The sequence below is a fragment of the Myxine glutinosa genome, chromosome 1, assembly GCF_964187855.1.
Source record: "Myxine glutinosa chromosome 1, kmMyxGlut1.1, whole genome shotgun sequence".
In the NCBI taxonomy this organism is placed as follows: Eukaryota; Metazoa; Chordata; class Myxini; order Myxiniformes; family Myxinidae; genus Myxine; species Myxine glutinosa.
The window spans coordinates 264820645-264842498 of record NC_136261.1 but is presented as its reverse complement, the minus strand read 5'-3'; the positions used below and the strand labels follow the sequence as shown (position 1 = coordinate 264842498).

General features: G+C 44.1%; 1 protein-coding gene across 4 annotated transcripts in view; it reads left to right on the top strand.

Annotated features, from left to right (window-relative positions):
• The window catches only part of WDR75 (WD repeat domain 75), a 150650-nt gene that overhangs the window by 97895 nt on the left and 30901 nt on the right, over nucleotides 1-21854 (top strand). For all 4 annotated transcript variants that reach the window (XM_078786600.1, XM_078786596.1, XM_068131202.2 and 1 more), the window contains exons 13-19: nucleotides 330-490; nucleotides 576-756; nucleotides 1277-1371; nucleotides 1621-1716; nucleotides 8998-9167; nucleotides 13565-13621; nucleotides 13972-14109. In XM_078786600.1, coding sequence (XP_078642726.1) covers nucleotides 330-490; nucleotides 576-756; nucleotides 1277-1371; nucleotides 1621-1716; nucleotides 8998-9167; nucleotides 13565-13621; nucleotides 13972-14109 — 898 coding nt within the window. The remainder of the gene's footprint in view (nucleotides 1-329; nucleotides 491-575; nucleotides 757-1276; nucleotides 1372-1620; nucleotides 1717-8997; nucleotides 9168-13564; nucleotides 13622-13971; nucleotides 14110-21854) is intronic.

Here is a 21854-nt window from a genome sequence, read left to right as displayed (position 1 = left end):
TTGGAACGCTGATAGTGAGCCAGGCCTAATCGCCAACATCAGTGCCCGACCTCACTAATGCTCTTGTGGCTGAATGGAAGCAAATCCCCGCAGCAATGTTCCAACATCTAGTGCAAAGCCTTCCCAGAAGAGTGGAGGCTGTTATAGCAGCAAAGGGGGGGGGGGGGGGGCAACTCCATACTAATGCCCATGATTTTCGAATGACATGTGTGATATTCGGGTGCCCACATACTTTTGGTCATGTAGTGTATTTTGTGAGTCTTCCCCAATACTTTTTGATGAAAGATCAAAAGATTATGTCAATAGTGGTACTTCCTCTGTATTTTCAGCTTTGTGTTGAACACTTCCATTTTGGCACCTCATGAAGATGATGTCCTCCGCTTGTGCTTCCAACCGCACACATCTGGTAACTTCTCCAACATGCTTGGCACAATCTCCAAAGATGGCTGTTTTAAGATATGGATCATGTCTGCAGATGCACAGGATGATGGTGAGTTTGATTTTTACAACTTTATTTTCTCAAGATTTCAGTTCTTCTGTATGTTATTTCAGTTGCTGTTACCATATGTGTCTAGGGGCAGCATCTACTTGGGTCTGCGACTTTGTGGGATCATACCACAATCTGCCACCATTGGATTGCTGTTTTGCGGAGGATGGGTCTCTCTTTGCCATTGCTTTTGGATCCATCGTGACTCTCTGGGACCCTAAGAACTGGGAAATGAGAACGTCTCTGTGTCAACCCCCAGGCGATGTCACGTACGAATAGTGTGTGTGTGTGTGTGTGTGTGTGTGTGTGTGTGTGTGTGTGTGTGTGTGTGTGTGTGTGTGTGTGTGTGTGTGTGTGTGTGTGTGTGTGTGTGTGTGTGTGTGTGTGTGTGTGTGTGTGTGTGTGTGTGTGTGTGTGTGTGTGTTTTTTTTTTTTTGTTTTTTTTTTTCAGCAAATCAAATTTTCTCTTTGGGTTCTCAGCATTGGGAAATATCGAGATTCAGGCAAAATTGCAGCTTCTAGGAAATATAGATCATGCTTGAGCAAGAAATATAGAGCAAGAATTGAAAAAAAAAAAGTCTTCTCATGTCCTTTTGCTCAGGACTTCCATAATTGCGTAAGGTGTTTATGAACTCTAGTTTTATGGCAGAGAGTGTACAATGACATTGAAATTTGGTTTATTTTATTTTTTTGGTCAAATGACCATTACATAGATATATGTCGCTTTAAATAATTTGGAGTCGTTTGAAGTAACCAAGGCCATGTGAGATGTTATGTTTTTTTTTTCAGACACATTTGTTTCGGTCGGAATGGCTCCTCTAATTACTTGCTGGGAGGGAGTTCTGCTGGTTTCCTTCATGTGTGGAACCTGCTAAGCTGCCGCTGTGAGTCCTACTATTAGTGTTTCTTATATTTTTCTGTACATTTATTTTCACTGACCAGACTATTTCGATCGAAGTAATATTATTTTTCTTTGTTTTCCCAGTTATGTGGATAATTCATTTCACAACATTTATTTGTGGTCAAAAGAGAAGTTTTTATGATCAGTCTCATTATCATCACTTTGATGTTGATGATAATTTTGTATGCTAAGGATGCTTGCACCATTTGTGCTGCATGATTTGCTTTTACAGTGGAGTGGAGTGTACAATTGGACGTGGGTGTCCTCGTGGCAGATCCATCTTCAGATGTGCTTGCAGCATTCACCTCTTCAGCTTATTGTCCAAGTGGTATGTTCTGATGTGCAAAGTAGATGCTTTGTTGGAGATGCTGTTTTTGCATTGATGTTACACAAACCTATTCACATAGTTGGTTGTTTCCACAATTGCGCAATATGTTGTTGTTGTTGTTGTTGTTGTTGTTGTTGTTGTTGTTGTTTCCACAATTGCATCATATGATTTTCTTGTAAAGTGTATTCGTGATGAGGCCTACGTTCTGAGATGTTTGTATAACTTGGTTTTAGTGTGTTCTTGAATGGTTTGCTTCATAGCAATGTTGTATTTTTGGTTTAGTGTAACAATATTTTGAGCAGTTCAAACGATTTGATTTGATTCGTTTGTTACAATGCTTCTTTCATACACTTGTGTACAGAAATTGATTAACATTTTTGTGAATAAAAGAAAAGTAAACGACAAAGAATCTCGAAATGCAAAGCCAATCCGTGTCCACTGTGTACACAAACTAAACTTGATGAAAACAACAGCTGAAAATAAATAAATGTAATTTTCTTATTAACTAGTTTTTCCAGATCCTCATAATAAAGGTTTGTTGAAAATTTGATGACAAAAGCTCAACTGGTAAACTAGAAAGCATCTCAAAATGCAAGCGGACCAAATAAAGACATGAAAGCCATTATTAAAAAAAAAATCCTGCCCATCTCTCGCAAATGGGCTAATAAGCGTTATTTGTATTTGATGCGACTTTGCCCTTTCACATTTTGACCCATTTATTAATTGCTCTTCTCCATATTCTCATAATAAGTGTTGGTTGAAAATTTGATGACAAAAGCACAAATGGTAAATAAAAGTTATGGCCTGGACAGACATACACGTGATTGCAAAACTCTATCTCCCTCTGCGTGTGCTGGACAGGCTGAAAAACGAGAAAATACACCTTTTTTTTTTTTTTTTTTTTTTTTTTTTTTTTTTTTTGTATACAAGGTCGAGGCTCGTGAAAGAGCGAACATTAATCACACAGAAAGACAAACCGACACATAAAACATATAACATAGGGAGCGGTAGACAAGATGGGGAGAGAGGGGGAAGGACACAAACACAACATTTGAGAGCAGGGACCGAGAGACATGGAGACATCGAGAGATCTGAGAGAGGGCGAGGGCTTTGGGGGGGGGGGGGGGCGTGGGAAGGGGGCGGTGGGAGAGGTATAAAACATATGGACACTGCCAGGACTTCCAGGAAAGAAGTTGGAATTCCAAACAAGGTGGATCTGGGGTGAATTAGCGGGGGTAGAAAAGATCAAGGTTTTGGATGGGGGAAGATAAGAGATGGTGGTGAACAGCTGTTTTAAAGACCTGGAGGGAGGAGTGGGATTGAAGGGAGTGAGGGAGTTTGTTCCAGAGGCGGGAGAAAAGAGGAATGAAAGAGTGAAGGTGAGCAGAGAGCCGAGATTTCGGCAGTTTAACCATCAGAGGGTTGCTGGCAGATCTTGTGCGACCTGTAGGAATATTTGGGGGACAGAGCACAGAGAGAGCTGGGGGTGCAAGGCCGGAGAGGAGTCGGTAGAAGACAGAAAGACCACCTACCTGCCTGCGGTGAGTGAGTGAAAGGCCCTCAGAGATAGCTTCATCGCGGGAGATTCCAATAATTCTGAAAGCTTTGGTTTCAACAGCGTGAAGCCGAGCTAGGTGTGAGGCAGGAGCACCGGCCCATAGGGGAGAACAGTATTCCATTGAGCTGCGGATGAAAGCCTTGTATGTGGTGAGGAGCTCAGGTGTGCCGAGGAAGGACTTCGCACGACGGAGGATGCCCAGTCGGCGACTGGCTTTGGAGGCCAGCTTGGAAATGTGGTTTTCCCAAGAAAGATCATGGCAGATAGTGAGACCCAAAATCTTGAGCGACAGAACTTCTTGGAGAGGATTGTTGAGAAAGTAGATGGGAGGGTTGTCCAGTCGATCTTTTCGGAGAGACATAGTAAGAGTGTGAGATTTGTCAGGATTGAAAGACATGTTCCACTTGTTTGACCAGTCTGTGATTTTGTCCAGGTCTTCAGAGAGTGAGGAGGCAGCAGACTGCCGATCTGAGGGAAGAGGAATGGAGCGGCAGAGAGTGGAGTCATCAGCAAAGAGATAGAGAGGATTTTCGAGAGAGTCAGAGAGATCATTGATGAAGACCAGAAAAAGCACGGGGCCCAGAACACTGCCTTGGGGAACTCCAGCCTGAACAGGAAGAGGAGATGAGAGAAACCCATTCAGGGCCACACGTTGACGACGACTAGAGAGGAAGTCCGCCAGCCATGCGTGGAGATTTCCATGGATACCAAAGGAGGAGAGTTTGGTGAGCAGAGCGGGGTGCCAGACCGTGTCGAAGGCACGTGATATGTCGAGGGAGACAGCTCTAATTTCCTGTTTGGCATTGAGGACCTCCATCCATTGTTGAGACAGCAGAAGCAGCATGTCCAGAGTAGAGTGACCTGGTCTGAAACCAAATTGATGATCAGAGATCAAGCCATTGGAGAAGAGGAAAGATTTCATATCCGAAGCAATGATGGATTCCATGACTTTGCTGATAATTGGGAGAAGGCTGATTGGTCTAGCTTATGTTAGGTCTAGGTCTAACACCTGCTTATGTTACATATCGATACACAAGAATTGTGATGCAGGAAGATGGCTATTTCGCCCAACAAGGACAATTTAATTTACTGCAAGGAAAATTATTAACTTTATTATTGTTAGCCAGTTCCCGGCACAGTGGGAGACGTGTGCGTTATGTGCTAAAATTTTGACCATTTGAGGTTTTGTCATCACATTTTCAACTAGAACTGCACTCCATAGAGCGAATACCTCCACCATGCCGAACAGTTTGGTTTGTATCCCAATGATAGGCTGGATCTGGATCTGGACATGAACCAAAATTAAATTGGCTTGTTCTTGTCACCTACCCAACGTGTCCACCTAGTTTTATCATAACTCGTCCACAACTTTTTGAGATGTCATGCTATATATCGGTGTTAGCCCTATCACTCAATGTTGACGAATCACTTTTTTAAATTACAGTATATGGATCCAAATTCTCACCAAAATCGAATCATATCATCCTTTTCACAACCTGTCCACCAAATTTTGTTTGAATTGGTCGACAACTTATTGCGATATCTTGTTCACAAATAAACAGACATAGCTTGAAAACATAGCTTCCGTCCACATTCGGTGGCGGAGGTAAGAAACCTTTATTACGATATCGATTTACTATTGGGACGATTTACTATTGGGCGGAGATTTACTATCTCCCAGTGTGTACCCTGCATAAGAATAGGTACGCCGTATCTCTGCGTGTCGTAAGAGGCGACTAAGAGGGTTGGCGTCAGGAAGGGCATCCGGCCATAAAAACATTGCCTCAAAAAGAGAACCATGACAATTACAACTACATGTGGGCAGGGTACAGCCCGAAGTGGAGATCGGTTTCTGAGGTTTGGGACATGGAATGTAGGGACAATGACAGGGAGATCAGGAGAAGTGGTGGAAGTATTGGTCAGAAGAAGAGTGGACATATGTTGTGTGCAAGAGACAAGATGGAAGGGAAGTGGTGTGAGAATTGTGAAGGGTAGGCAGGGACAGAAATACAAGTTCGTGTGGCAAGGGTGCCCGGAGGGCGTGAATGGTGTTGGTGTCCTGTTTTCTGAGGAGTTTGTAGACAGTGTGGTGAGTGTGACTGGAGTGTGTGATAGGTTGATGATGGTGAAAATGATGATTGGAAAGCTCTTGGTGAACGTCATCTTGGGATATGCTCCGCAGGTTGGTCGAAGCGATGAAGAGAAGGACAAGTTCTGGTGTGCGATAGAGAAGCTGATGGAAAACGTGAAAGATGAGGAAGTTGTTGTGGTAGGAGGAGACCTAAATGGACATGTGGGAAGGAGTATGGATGGTTTTGACGGAGTTCATGGGGGTTACGGATATGGTGTGAGAAATGGAGAAGGTGAAAGGATTTTGGAGTTTGCTGATGGAGCTGATTTGTTGATTTGTAATACTCAGTTCCAGAAAGAGGATGATAAGCTTGTTACATACACGTCAGGTGGGTCGACGACAACCGTTGACTACCTGATGGTGCATAGGCGAGATAGGGGGCACCTCCGGGACACAAAGGTGATCCCGGGTGAGGAGGCTGTTTCACAGCACCACTTGGTTGTCTGCGACGTAAGGGTGAAAGGTGCGAGGAGAGCTCGGCGGGTGAAGTACCAACCGAGAATGAAGGTGTGGAGGTTTTAAAGGGAGGTTTAAGAGGTGGCATTAAAAGAGACGCTGAGTAGGGTCGAGGATGATGTGGTTGAGCTTGAAAGTGGTTGGATGTCAATGAAAGCTAGTCTGTTGGGAGCCGTTGGTGAGGTATGTGGATGGACAAAAGGACCGAGGCACTCGGAAACATGGTGGTGGGATGATGAAGTTGGAAAGAGGATTGACGAGAAGAGGAAGAAGTTCAAGGAGTGGCAGAAGGCGAAGGGTACGGGAGCAGAAACAGCAGAGCATGAAAGTTATAAGGCAGCCAGGAAGGCTGCAAAGAAAGAGGTAGCAAAGGCGCAGGAGGCATGTAGGAAAATGTTCGGAGAACGCTTGGATTCGGAAGAGGGTCAGAAAGCAGTATTCAGGATTGCAAAGCAGATAGCGAAAGAGAGGTGTGATGTGATGGGGGTGAGTTGCTTGAAGGATGAAGTGGGACAAATCGTTGTCGACCCAGATATAATTAAAGGAAGATGGAAAAGATATATGGAAATGCTGTTGAATACAGAGAATGAATGGGATGGCAACATAGAGAGTAACCAAGTTTTAGGACCGGCAGAGAAGATAACTGAGAAGGAAGTTGAGGAAGCGATAAAAGCAATAAAGGGTAGAAAAGCGGGAGGGCCGACGGGAGTTGTGGGAGATATGTTGAAGGCAGCAGGAAGTTGGGGTGTGAAGAGAATGACAGAGATCTGTAATCTGGTGGTGAAAGAAGGCCGCATTCCAGTGGATTGGGAACTGAGTACCCTCGTCCCTCTATACAAGGGGAAAGGTGACCCTCTGGAGTGTGGCTCGTACTGAGCGATAAAGTTATTGGAGCATGGAATGAAGGTATTGGAAAGGGTGTTGGAGAGGAGCATAAGGAAGAAAGTGAAGATCGACGAAATGCAGTTTGGATTCATGCCAGGAAGAGGAACGACAGACGCGCTTTTCATTGTGAGGCAGTTGCAGGAGAAGTACATGGAGAAGAGGAAGAAGTTGTTTCTTGGGTTTGTTGATCTGGAGAAAGCATTCGATCGGGTTCCACGCAAAGTATTGACATGGGCATTGAGGAAGTTAGGAGTGGAGGAATGGTTGATCAGAGTAGTGATGGCAATGTACAAAAGAGCGCGCACAGCTGTAAGGACGAAGGACGGGAACAGTGGTGAGTTTGAGGTGAAGGTGGGAGTGCATCAGGGGTCGGTACTCAGTCCACTACTATTTGTAGCTGTGATGGAGGTGCTGGCTCAGAACGTAAAGGAGGGTTTACCGTGGGAGTTGTTGTATGCAGATGATCTGGTGTTGATTGCGGAAAGTATGGATGGACTGAAGGAAAAGGTGAACACGTGGAAGGAATGTATGGAGACAAAAGGTCTGAAGGTGAATATCGGAAAGACGAAGGTGATGGCAAGTGGTAAAGCATATGGTGAGGTGGAAATAACTGGGAAGTGGCCCTGTGCTGTGTGTAGGAAGGGTGTCGGAGTGAACTCCATTCAGTGTACAATGTGCGCTGAGTGGGTTCATCAAAAATGTAGTGGTCTGAGAGGGTCATTAACCAGTGTGGCAGCTACATTCAAATGTAAGGTGTGCACAGAGGGAGCTGCAGATGGAGGAAATGTTGAGTTGGATCTTGGAGACGGCGTGAAGCTGGAAGATGTGAAAACATTTTGCTACCTCGGAGACATGCTGAATGGAGAAGGTGGATCAGACTCGGCAACGGTTGCTCGAGTGAGATGTGAATGGAAGAAGTTTCGGGAATTGAGTGGCGTGCTGATGATGAGGGGAGTGTCGTTGAAGCTGAAGGGAAAGGTGTATGCTGCATGTGTGAGAAGTGTTATGATTTATGGGAGCAAGACATGGGTAATGAACGTAGAGCAGCAACGAAGGTTGGAAAGGTTGGAAATGCGAATGGTTCGACGGATGTGCGGAGTATCGTTGAGAGAGAGGAAGACAAATGATGAATTGCGAAAGATGATGGGAATAGAGCCTGTGATTGATGCTGTGAAGAGGAACAGGTTGAGATGGTTTGGTCATGTGTTGAGGAAGGATGAAAGTGACTGGTTGAGAAGAGTGATGGAAATGAATGTAGAAGGAAGTAGAAGACGGGGAAGACCGAGAAAGACTTGGCTAAAGATGGTGGAAGAAGAAATGCGGGCAAGGGGGTTAACAAGGAGAGATGCAGAAAATAGGGCAAAATGGAGAAGATTGTCATGGGGACCGCAAGGCTAACCTCCGCTCTCGCAGGGAAAATGGCCTTTAAAATGCATGTTGTTGATTTACTATTGGGAAATTATCAATGTAATTTTACAATTTGTTATTAGGATGATTTAATTTACTATTAGAAAAAAAGCATTCAATTTAACACGGTTTTATGAAAAAATATTTCACCAGTAAAGCAATAAACTCAACTTTGGCAAATAAATCGGTAATTTATCTGAAATCATACCTTGAAAATGGTACGATTTCAGATAAATCCACGGGGTCCTCTTGATGCTTTTCAATGCACAACACTAATGTTCTGATAGATGAGTAAAATCCCAACTTTATTAATGCATTAGAGCCCTTTATCAACTGCAAGTTATATTACCCCTTGACAAATAACTACAGTTTAACTCTCAGGTTCATCACTTGTGCCATAAAATATATTTTATTATAATAACGATAATTCAGCTGTAACTGACCCATTTAAATGGCTTTTGGCCTGGGAGCTTCTCCAGCATTTTCATTATAACTTGGAGAAAACTCTTCTTCTTGATAGGTTTTGGTAATCATTAAAGAAGCCTTCTCTATGTAGTAATTATATAATAATTCTAATTATAAAAAAACCTTCTTCTCTAAAACAAGACTGTACACTGATAATTTAATCTGAGCTGTAATGAGATTGCTATTTTAACTCAGGACCATATTATAAATTGATCTTTATGAAGCATGACTTTGTGTACCATTACATTTTTAACTTGGTAAAGTCTGCACAATTATTTTGATGTGTTGATTCTGTAACAATGTGCTACATTTCACTAAAATGGAAGGTGTTTTTAAAACTTTGTGTTCTGTTCGTTTTTCGTTTTTTCCTCCTTTGCAGGCTTTGTTTTTCGGCCGAGTGAGCGCAAACCTTTGTTTGTGGGGACATCTGTAAGCTCGACAGCCATCTTGTCTGCTGTGTTTGTACCCAGGGACAAGCCACTCGATGTAAAAACTGCATCGGAACGTTGGCTTTCTGCTTCTTGCCTCTATTTCATCAATTTCAACCAGGTGGCTATTTCATCTGTACTAGCAGAGTACCCGCCCCATGGGTGATCTTGTTGCAAACATGTTCTACTGACACATGTCTTTAATTGGGCAGTGCATAGGCATGGACAGATCCCTCAATCGCTCCCGAAAATAAAATAAAAATAACCTGGGTTATGTGCATGAAGCAAAAATATGCCGACTGCTTATAATTCAAAACACTTCACTGCACTGGAAAACGTAGTGACAGGATTACTGTACTGTAAAGGGTGGGTCTTGTTGTACCCTCTCCCACCTGGAGGTGGCCCGACACAATACACATTTCCATTGACAATTTGCTGCCTCACTCCACTCCCAATCACCCCTCCCCCAAGACCACCGACAAAGATAAAAACATTCCAAAACACTCATGGGGTCATGTTCTTATGATCCTGTGTAACAAGTCTGGATGTAAGGGCCCCAGAACTGTAGGAGGTGTAGCATGACAGACAAACAAGTACATGCACCCACACACGCACACCGGTCCATGAATTATAATAAGGATGTTGTAGGAAATAAATGTATTTGTTTCTTTAATTTTATTTGTTTGCCTCTTTGATTATACAATTTCACCATTAGCACTTGACCTTTTCATGCGTCCGCAGCTGAACTGACCACCTCCAGGTATTTATCCCTCTCCATGTGGCTTCTTCAGCCCCAACCCGCCCACCCCCTGCCACTGTACTACCCATAGATTTGCTTTCAGCACATTTACAGAGATAATTTCAATTAAGATTTGGTATTTCTCACTGCATTTCATTCTGGTTTCCCGTTCATGATCTGTAGATCAGCAGGTTCACTTTCAACATCTATTTCGCTTTGAGATATCAGTTGATTGTGATTGCAACTTGTGATGCGATCTGATTGGTGCACGAAAAAGGTCGTCAAACACACCTTTGGGGGGGATTTTATTTAATTTTCTAAGGGGTCTAAAGTGTCTTAATGGTCGACAGGGTGTAGGGGTCTAAAGTGTTTAAAGGACCTAAGGCATCTATGGGGCAAAAAAGCAAAAGGGGTCGAAAGCGTCCAAATGGCTTTAAATTGTGGAAAGTCTTAAAAGGTCTATAGGTCTGAAAAGTGTCTAAAGGGTCGAACATTGGTCCAAATAGGTATTAATAGGTGTAAAGGTCGAAAGGGTATTTTAAGGGTAAAAGGGGTATAAAGGTTGTAACACTCTAAAGGGTCTTTAAGGGGTCCAAAGTGGCTTACATGAGCATGTTGTCTAATGGTGTATAAGGGGTCTAAAGGGTCCAATCGTATGTAGCAGAATTAACAGATGTAGGCATGGTCTAATGATAAGTAATCAATAAATGTAGTCACTGTCCAAATCACGTTCAAACATAATGTAATTAATAGACGTACTCGCTTTTAGAACAAACTTAAACAGTATAGAACAAAATCGGTCCATGCATAGCCGAGAAATGGTTGGGGAAATGTTTCAGTAAGAAAATGGCCGCCAGTCGGCCGTCTTGGATCCGATCTCGAAAATACATGACATGCATATGTAAGCCATCATTCTTTATCTGTCTGCCAAGTTTGAACAAGATCAGTAAATGCATTTTCGAGAAATGGTTGAGGACGTGGTCAATATCGGGTTTTTATGCCTCCACCGACTGAGTTGCCGGAGGCATTATGTTTTCAGGTTGTCTGTCCGGCTGTCCGTCCATGATAAGTTTTTGTTACCGCGATAACTTGAGAACGACTAAAGGGATCTTAGTCAAACTTGGTGCAGGTATGTACAATGAGGTAAATATTAACTGATTAGATTTTGGGGTTAGAGGTCATGTTAGGTAAAAATACTGTTACTGCAATAACTTGAACGGCTGAAGTGATCTAATTCAAACTTAGTACAGGTGCAGTCACGTGAAAAAGTAAGTACACCCCATGTTAAATATTATATCACCTTTATCTATCAATATTGTTGAAAGGAAGATCAAATAGCTGTATGTTGAAATATGTTGAAAAAGTCAAAACTTTACATGGGGTGTACTTACTTTTTCACGTGACTGTATGTATAATGATATAAAGAGTAAGTGATTAGATTTTGGGGTCAAAGGTCAAATCTGTAATAGGTCTATAACTTGAGAACGGCTGAAGTGATCTAATTCAATCTTGGTACAGGTATGTATGAGTATAATATTGTAAAGATTAAGTGATTAGATTTTGGGGTCAAAGGTCGAAGTCTGTACTATGTCTATAACTTGAGAATGGCCAAAGGGATCTAATTCAAGCTTGGTACAGATATGTGTAATGATGTAAAGATTAACTGATTAGACTTTGGGTTCAAGAGGTCAAAGGTTAAAGGTCAAAGTCTGTAATAGGTCTATAACTTGAGAATGGCCAAAGGGATCTAATTCAAGCTTGGTACAGATATGTGTAATGATGTAAAGATTAACTGATTCGATTTTGGGGTCCCACAGTCAAAGGTCAGAGGTCATGTCAGGTAAAAATGTGAGAATTTGTGAACAGCTGAAGGGATTTAAATTAAAACTTGGTACAGGTATGTATAATGATGTAAACATGAACTGATTAAATTCTGGGGTCAATAGGTCAAAGGTCAGGGGTCATGTCAGGTAAAAATGTGCCAACTTGGGCACAGCTGAATGGATTTAAATCAAACTTGATACAAGTATTATTATGATTTAATAATGTGGGCAGAGGCATATCAGTCGACGTTGTGACATCGAAGAGTGCCGTTCTAGTTTACAACTAAAATGGCCGCCATTCTACCAGTCGGCCATCTTTGATCAATCGCAAAATAAAGTGAGGAGCACGTGCATGCCGTCATGTGCTGTGCTTGTGCCAAATTCTAACAAAATCGGACCATGCATGTTCAATAAAGGGTTGGGACATGTTTAAGTAACAAAATGACCACCAATATACCAGTTGGCCATCTTTGATCAGATCGCAAAATAAAATGAGTTGCACATGTATGCCATCATGTACTGTGCGTGTGCCAAGTTTGACCAAAATCGGACCATGCATGTCCGAGAAATGGTTTGGGAGCACGTTTAACTAACAAAATGGTGTCCAGTCGGCCATATTGGATCTGTTCTCAAAAAAAATGATGTGCATATGTAAGCCATCATTCATTATCTGTTTGCCAAGTTTTAACAAGATCAGTCAATGCACGTTTGAGAAATGGTTGAGGACATGTTCAACATCGGATTTTTTTTTACAACTACAATGGCTGCCAGTCGGCCATATTTGACCGCATAGTGAAACAAAATGATGCGCATATGTACACTATCATGTATTGTCTATGTGCCAAGTATGAACAAAAATCGGTCCATACATCTGAGATATGGTTGCGGACGCACACATGCACGGTCGGACAGACAGACGAGACCCAATCCATAAGCCCGCATTTCAGACTAAATCAACCAGGGTCTAATAATAGATATACAGTTAGACCCTGACATTTGTGGGGGATACTTTCCTGGAAAATGCCACGAAGTTTGAATCCCCGAATGTGGGGGCATTGTTTCAATGGGAAAAGGGGGGATATGTTCCCGGCGGTTCCTGATTCACACAAAATCCCGAGAATGTCGAGGAAAATCCGCCAATGGCAAGGAAAAAAACACAAATACGCCGGCGAAAAGAATGTCGAATCGCGTAATTGCGCAAGTACAGCTGCTTTATGTGTGATGCACGAGGAAGATGCCTATAATTAAAATCACTATAATTTAGGATTTTATAGCCTGGTGTTGGCTTAGCGGTTAGGGTGCCGGCTTGGGATCCTAGCATCCTGGGTTTGAATCCCGGTCGTTCATTCAATTAACTCCAGGGGGGTTGTCTCAGCCTGTCATCCTCCTGAGGTCGGCAAATTGAGTACCATTTCACTGGTAATTCCATGTATGTCGGAAAAGGCGACTAACAGGGTTGGCGGCAGGAAAGGGCATCCAGCCATAACACATTACTTCAAAAAGGGGACCAAGGTGCCCGAAAAAGGCCAACCCCTGCTCTGCGGGGAAAAATGGCCTCTAAAAGTGGTTATTCGGATTTTATAGATGAGACATCTGAAGCAAAAATTATTTCATGGTGTTGGGTTCAGTCATGCCAATTGGTAGATACCCACTCTTTGCCTTTCTGTTAATATTTTATTTGGAAATATATATCATGCATTTATGATCATTTTATTTTCCTGATACATTTTTATTTTTCATTTTTTACTACCTTTTATTGGTTGCTGACGTCATAGCCTCTGACATTTATTGAAGTATCACATCTGATTGGTTCTCTATTTGCTGGAGTTAAAAGAAAATAATGCTGTTCTTGCATCTAATCTTCTCCGACTTCAGCCATCCCTCTGTCCCTATATACCCTCCCACCACTCCTTCCTCTCCCCTCATTGATGCTTTCATATTGCTCTGGTCTTGCAGGAACTGTTGACACTGGCAACCGAATCGGATGTAAAAGAAACGCCAACAAGCAAACAGGTAAATGTTTTTATCATTCGTTGAAGAAAAAAATTGTATTTGGGAGAATCCGTTATCCTCAAACTGTGAGCTGCAGAGCAGAAAGTGGGGAAACACTTTCGTATTTAGATTTTGTCAAGGTTTATAAAGGCACGGACAAGTATGAACATACCAAGCCCTCTGCCTATGGCATACAAGGCCATGTGTACTCAGAGCCTAATCTTGAGGGTGAGAGGATGGGGAGACTAAGCAACGCAGGCCTGCTGTTTGGCCACAACACCAAGGAAACCTATGTCTTGTAGTCCATTGCAAAAGGATCACTTAGCCATGCCATTGACCAATTAATTTGACTTGTATCCTTCATTGCACAGTTGGTGTTGAAAGAGAACATTCCTGCCACGCCATTTTCTGTTTTGCTTGGTGACCACACAAGGCATCATGAGGCTCGTGATGAAAGCGCCAATCCATCTCTGGCACCACACCTATCCGGCTCACTCACCATTGAGCAGGTTTGCTAATTTATTCCTCACACTGCAGACCATGTGCTTGTTTTGACAGTTAAGCAAAACTGCATAATCCTATATTTCCACCTTTCACATGCTGAGCATGTAATAGTGTAGAATGTAGATGATGAACAGTTTTTTGCAATACTGTTTGGTTTGAGTTTGTTTTTTAACAAACGTTGACTTTAAAATGTCGACTTTCTACAGCCTTCCTTTCTCAATGGTACTACATATAAACTTGTAAATGAAGTTGTTTTTTTATGCCTCCGGTGACGAAATCGGTTGTCCATCTGAGTGTCTGGTTGTCCGAGGCATTATGTTTTCGGTTTGTCCGTCTGGCTGTCCTTCTGTCTGTGTGTCTGTGATAGGTTTTCTTTACCGCATTAACTTAAGAACAGCTGAAAGGAACCAAGTCAAATTTGGTACATTTATGTATAACGATGCAAAGATGAACTGACTAGATAATGGTCTCAAGAAGTCAAAGGTCCTGTGAGGTAAAAATTATGTGACCGCTTAACTTGATTTCTAGGTATTAAAAAAAATCATATAAAAATTGTTTTTCTTCTACCTTTGCTGATTTTGCCTTGCCCAATTTAAAGGTACTTCATTTTTCTTCACATTCAACCTTTCCTTCTGTAAACTCTTGTCCATTCTTTCCTTTCAGTTCAGTTTTACCAGACCTCCACCAATTGGCAATTTTACTTTTCTTTTTTGGCAATTTGAAAGGATATATAAACTATATAATCCAGGGTATAACTACATAAACTATACATACTTATTGTTGCAGATCTCCAAACGTCGGCCTCCCCCTTATGAAGGGGGGATTAATCCCCTTGTCTTTTTACTAGCCGGCGTGATCCGGGGCTATCACTTTCCTTCCGGTCGGTGTTAAATAGGGTTGTAAGCCGAATTCTTATTACCTAAGTACTAACACCAGCCGTGAAGCAAGGAAATAACCCCACCCGAACCACGGTTTCAGTGGACACGCTGAGCGACAGCGAGCCGCGATTCGGGCTGTTAATGGGAACTAACCCGATTGGAGCGGTTCCTAATCGTGCCACGCTTACCCAATGGAGAAATCACTAAGACGGTCGAATTAAGAGGAAACAGGAAGAACAGGTAATTTATTACACACTTTGTACAAAGAAGAGGAAGAAGAAGAGCAATGTACAGTGAAGAGGAAGAAGCAGATACACAGGGCAGCCTTATACAGTCTCGTACTTATCCCCTGGACACGGGCCCGTTCACACTCAGTCACACTCTCAGACTCACTCACACGGGGTTTGTCGATGGTCGGGTTGAGGGTCCACCGATGGCGTCCACAGCTCACTCCGGTCCCCGACTCGCACCACGAAGCAGATGGTGATGGTAGACGGCAGGCAAGATCGCCCCGTGTCGGTGGCGCGGATCGGACAATTATATGGGGAGGATCGGTAAGCTGGCGATTATACTGGCATACGTAATAGTTGTACCGGCGCCTTATATGCGCTCCCGGTATAGTTTGGTACAATGCGCCACTTCCACAAGTCCTCTGCAATGCGCCGCTCCGGCAATGCTTTCACAATGATGTCACCAAAGCGCCTTTCCCAATCGAACTTGCACAACAATGCAATGTGCTCCAACCAAGTCAACGTCCTTTGCCACTGCCGTATGCGCGCGAGTCCTTGAATACTTGTCACAGCGCGTCTCTCCTCATAACTCAACTCACGAACTTGACGAGCGCCTCTCCCTTCTCATAACTGAGGTGGGGGCCTCGCGCAAAGGGTTTTATTGCCACGCCCAGTGAACCCTCTGGAACCTCTAGCCACACCCTGTCAGGCGATCTCACCCGAGCCCTGGTTGGTTGTTGGGGTCTTACCGGCTCCGCCCTTGATGTCTGCTTGACGTGGCCACACCCCCGACCTCACGCTCCGCCCCCTTTTTGGGCCTTACCTCATGGCATTTGGGCTGGTTCGAGCGAAAGCCCAAGGGCAGTGAACGCGACTGGCAAGCAAGGTGCAACAAACTGCGAGCATCCTAATGCGAGGGGCAATGGGGTGCAGACTGCATGGTGTGCAATGGAGTCGATTGGAGGGAGGGCTGCAGAATGAACGGGGACTATTATTTGTTTTACACAACGCAGATGATAACTATTGGAAATGGCCTTATCTCACATATACGAAGAAATAACTAACGTTCTAAGGTGACCTACGTGTTCCTCGTGGACTAACTATGGGGTGCAGAACCTTTAACCTTTATTAATCAAATATGTACACTTTCAGAACTGCAACTATGTATATATATATATATATATATATATATATATATACAGTGGTACCTCGGCTTACGAGTTTAATCCGTTCCGTGACGGAGCTCGTAAGCCAAATCGCTCGTAAGTCAAAGCAAATTTTCCCATTCAAATGCATTGAAATGCTATTAATCCGTTCCAGCCTCAAAAAAAAAACACCAATTTTTTTTGTTAGGTGCTTTTAAATAACAAAAATGTACTTTATAAATAACAAATAATGTATAAACAAGCACGACCTCGTATATACTGTACATAATACAAGAGAATGTAAAGAAATAAACTGGTTTTATTAAGCAGAGGAGAAGAGCATGCCAGGTGAGGTGTGCGTGTTGTCGACTTGGCGAGGCAGTACGATCGTACTCCTTCTACGATATGTACGATTTTGAAGCAGAAGGAGTCCATAAAGGCTATAACGCCAGCCAAGGGCGTTACGATTATTTCAAAGCTCCGGACCTCTATCCATGAAGATATGGAGAAGTTGTTGTTTGTGTGGTTGAAGGAGAAGCAGCTCGCAGGAGATACCGTGACCGAGAGCATCATGTGTTTGAAAAGATTGAAACTCGGATATCGAGCACGGACCACGAGGTGTTTTTTCTTTTTTCTTAATCTCGGTTTCAGTGAACTTTTGCTCTGTGCTCACGTGTACTGTACCTGTACCTGTAATGGTACGTCAGAGGATGGCACCTGTTGTCATCATATTAAGTGCAAGATGTTCTGCATCGTAAGTTGGTACACCGTGGTCTTTCGGCGGTGTTTAAGCCGGCCGTCTTGGCTTCTGTCACCATTGGCATTGAGTCTTTCGATGTAGGTAGGTCGTTGTGTGCCGGTGCCTTGGCCGAATTCCTTCATTGCTGCATTGTTAGCTCACCTGGTTTTTTATACCACATCTTTGGTTATCGGACCAGCGAATGACGTCATCTCCAAAGTATGGCTTATTCTCACTTGTCTTGGACGATCTTCTACTTCTAGCCTTCCACCGTGCATTTGGTGTCCACTGTACTTACTGTACAGTGCCTGGTAAAATTGATGTAATGGGTTTTTGACCGTCAACGCCATGAACCGTCATGAACCGTCATGAACCGTCATGAACCGTCAACGCCATGAACCGCTAACACTCAAAAGCCCATTTATCGCGCCTTATAAAGCAAAACGCAAACCGAAAGCCATGCCTCTCAAGCGAGGCGTGCTTCCGTGGTCACGTGATCCACAGGTGTAGCTCATTATACCCGCACGCGCGACACGCTTTGGCGGTCACGTGACCAGCCACTCTGGAGGCGGGGATCCCCGCCGATGACGTCACCGGCTGGAGCAAGGAGATTCCTCGCTCATGTATTTCGACGATTGCGTGTTTTATATCCAAGCAGAGATGCTTTCACGGCAAGATAACCGCGTGACCGGAACCGGAAGCCACAACCGGAAAATTCAAAAAAATAAATTTTTTGAGCTCGTACATCGGATCTCGGCTCGTATCCCAAAGCAACAAACCGCCCGAGCGACGGCTCGTATCCCGAAAAACTCGTACGTTGGGGCACTCGTAAGCCGAGGTACCACTGTATATATATATATATATATATATATACATATATATATATATATACATATATATATATATATATATATATATATATATATATATATATATTGTATATATATATTGTTACATATATATATATTATATTTATAGTGAGAAATGGGTAATGAATGTTGAGCATCAGCGAAGACTGGAAAGGGTGGAAATGCGAATGGTTCAGTGGATGTGCGGAGTATCGTTGAGAGATAGGAAGACAAATGATGAATTGTGAAAGACGATGGGAGTAGAGCCTGTGATGAATGCTGTGAAGAGAAACAGGTTGAGCTGGTTTGGTCATGTGTTGAGGAAGGATGAAAGTGACTGGTTGAGAAGAATGATGGAAATGAATGTAGAAGGAAGTAGAGGACGGGGAAGACCGAGAAAGACTTGGCTAAATGTGGTGGAAGAAGAAATGTGGGAAAGAGGGTTAGCATGGGGAGATGCAGAAAATAGGGTAAAATGGAGAAGATTGTCATGGGGCCCACAAGGCTAACCCCCGCTCTAGCAGGGAAAATGGCCTTAAAATGCCTGTTGTTGTTGTTGTATACATATTATAAATTTTTGGTGGGGGCATATATAGATTTAGGTAGATCTGACTAGGTAGGTGCTCCGGCTGTCGTGATAGGGAACCTTACCTGTTCCATGCTTACCATGCTCGGCTGGCATGTGTATGGAGAAGCATCCTTCTTTGGTGAGATTAGTAAAATGTGAAAAATATTTGGCACTGGTAATCTGAGGGTAGATGCAAATTTAAGGGTGAATTTTGAAATGCCATGGTGGATACTGACAGCAGTGACACCATTATTGATCCAGGTATGTTAGACCAAAGTGTTGGAGGCTGGGATAAAAAAAAATTCATAGGTTAGCAGGACACGGCCTTCAACTGGCTATCCCCCCCTCTATTTGGGCGACTGTGCCGATATTTGGGACGCGGGGTTGTGGCGATGTGGTTGGGTAGTCTGGAGGTCAACGTGGTGCTGTGCGTGTCCGAGGTGTGTGGACCATGTCTTCTGGAGGAGTCTCCTGGTGGAGCATGGCTGTCTGCTGGACCTTTGCATGGTCAAGTGTGGGTGGGCACTGGGGGCTGCAGTTGTGTGGACTGGGGGATGAGGGTGGTGTAGGTGACGTGATGTGGATGCCACGCACTGTGACCGTCTCCCCCAGGGCCAAGGTTGTGAGTTTGATAGTGTTGTTGGCAGCAGGTGCTCACCACATTGGCCAGCTGGGGCTGGTGCGGCCGTGTTCCTCGCAGGGGGGGCCGAAGGATGGATGGTGGGTCGCACCCTTAAGGACACTCATGGGCCATGTTGGCGTTTCAACTGCTCAGCTTGTCCCGATGACCCTTGCACGGTAGAGGTGCGGAGCTGTCATGGCCACATGTAGTGATGTAGTACAGTTCACCGTTGGAGGCGGATCCACATACGCGCGAAGAGCAATTTGGAGAAATTTGATTGGTCCAATGGGAGAAATTTTGGGATTCTGTAGGGTGGATGGCACTTTTGGACCTGATGAACTGGCAACTTCCTTCACATCAGAGGTGAGGTAAGACTTTGAGGTGGACTGTCCCAGGCTTCAGTACTTGCTTAATTAAATGGGGGACATGTAATTTGGAGAAGGAGGGCAGGTGAGAGTGATGACATGGCCGGTGAGGGGGGTGGAACGTACAGAGTCTTGTGGGTGGCGTCTGTTTATGTAGAGGTTGTGTTTTCAAGTGTTTGTGAGGGTGGAAATTGAATATGAGTGACTGTGATTATTGAGATGTGCTTTTGGAAATGTGTGGTGAACTGTGAACTTGGGATTTCACAATGGCAGGCCATGGCAAAACCTTTTTGTGACCATCTTGGAAAATGTGTTGGAGAATTAAATGGCAGCGGGGGAGGAAATGTGTTTTGTGGATTTTGTGGGTGGGGAAGGTGTGCGTGTCCGCAGGTATGGATCAAGCTCTAGAGGAGCGATGACTGCGACCCCCCCCCCCCCCCTCCCCTCTCTGTGGAAATTACCCCTGGTGACTGGAAGTGGTGATTGGAAATTGGAGCCCGTCGGTGGTGGGTCTGTTTGGCGCCTTGGGGTGGAATACTCCCGGCGACCCGTGTAGCTGCGAGGAAGCAGGAGGCAACGGAGCCTGGAGTGTGGAGACACCCACCGGCGGGGTAACGGCGGAAAGGGCTGTTTGACTGTCACGGGGCCAAGAGGTAAAGGGGGGGGGGGGGGGGCAATAAATTTGTAAGTCAAATGACTTGTGTTTGGACTGTGGGCACTACAGCCTGAAGGGCCCCCACCATCTTGATTGTGTGGTACCTCCCCCCGCTGCCTAGTTGAAAGAAACGTACATCTGTATCACATCTATGCCATGGTCCTGCAGGGGGGTGAATAAGTTCTTGCAATGATTTTTGGTGCCTTAATGATTTATGGAATGTGAGTGAATGGTTATGGGTTTGTGTAGAATGAATGGGGGAGAAATCCATCGAGCCATGTCACTCACCTGTAACACCAAGACAGGGCCCGCGGAAATTTGGGGTGCATTGGAATGGCCCTGCAAGGTGTGAAAACATTTTGCTACCTCGGAGACATGCTGAATGGAGAAGGTGGATCAGACTCGGCAACGGTTGCTCGAGTGAGATGTGCATGGAAGAAGTTTCGGGAACTGAGTGGCGTGCTGATGAGGAGGAGAGTGTCGCTGAAGCTGAAGGGAAAGGTGTATGCTGCATGTGTGAGAAGTGTTATGATTTATGGGAGCGAGACATGGGTAATGAACGTAGAGCAGCAACGAAGGCTGGAAAGGGTGGAAATGCGAATGGTTCGATGGATGTGCGGAGTATCGTTGAGAGAGAGGAAGACAAATGATGAATTGCGAAAGATGATGGGAATATTGCCTGTGATTGATGCTGTGAAGAGGAACAGGTTGAGATGGTTTGGTCATGTATTGAGGAAGGATGAAAGTGACTGGTTGAGAAGAGTGATGGAAATGAATGTAGAAGGAAGTAGAAGACGGGGAAGACCGAGAAAGACTTGGCTAAAGATGGTGGAAGAAGAAATGCGGGCAAGGGGGTTAACAAGGAGAGATGCAGAAAATAGGGCAAAATGGAGAAGATTGTCATGGGGACCGCAAGGTTAACCCCCGCTCTAGCAGGGAACATGGCCTTAAAATGCATGTTGTTGTTGTTGTATTGGAATGGCCCTGCAGGTAACGTTGTGTCTTGTGGCATCCACCAGGGGACGCGGTCTGCAGGAAGGGGTTGTACAAATGTTTATAGAGTTTTTGAGTTTTTGCCGGTTTGGTTAAGGTTTGTGGTGAAGTTCGTTTTTGCGTGTGTTGTTTGTTTCCTCCTTCCGCAGGAACGACAAATGATAATTTTTGTAAATATTTGAAATGCATGATTGTTAAGGGGGTTAGCATGTTAAGGAGAATAGGCAGGTAGCTTCGGCTCACTTTCCACAGCCCTACTGATTTATTGTATAGGTGTATTAAGTGTGAAACAGTAAGCGTTAATACTGGAATAGTAGTGCCTGCAGTGACCCTAGCAGGTGCTACGGTTCCAGGGGGGGGAGGGGGGGGGGGCTGTGTTACGATTTTTGGGTTGGGGCATATATATAATTAGGTAGATCTGAATAGATAGGTGCTCCGGCTGTCATGATAGGGAACCTTACCTGTAATTTTGTTTAGGCGGTTTGTCGGATTAAGGTGTATCTTTGTCCCCATTATGAGGAATGGGGCATGTTAAGTAGTTCTAGGGTTTATGCTAATTCCCCGGTGTGTCGTGCCATCTATGATCATTCCGGTGTCCCTTATGGCAACACATCATATACATTAGCTAGGCCCAATAGAGCACCACATTAATTAAATTCCCCCACCGCCGCAATGACTTACGGACGAACAGACCGGAAGCGGCCACG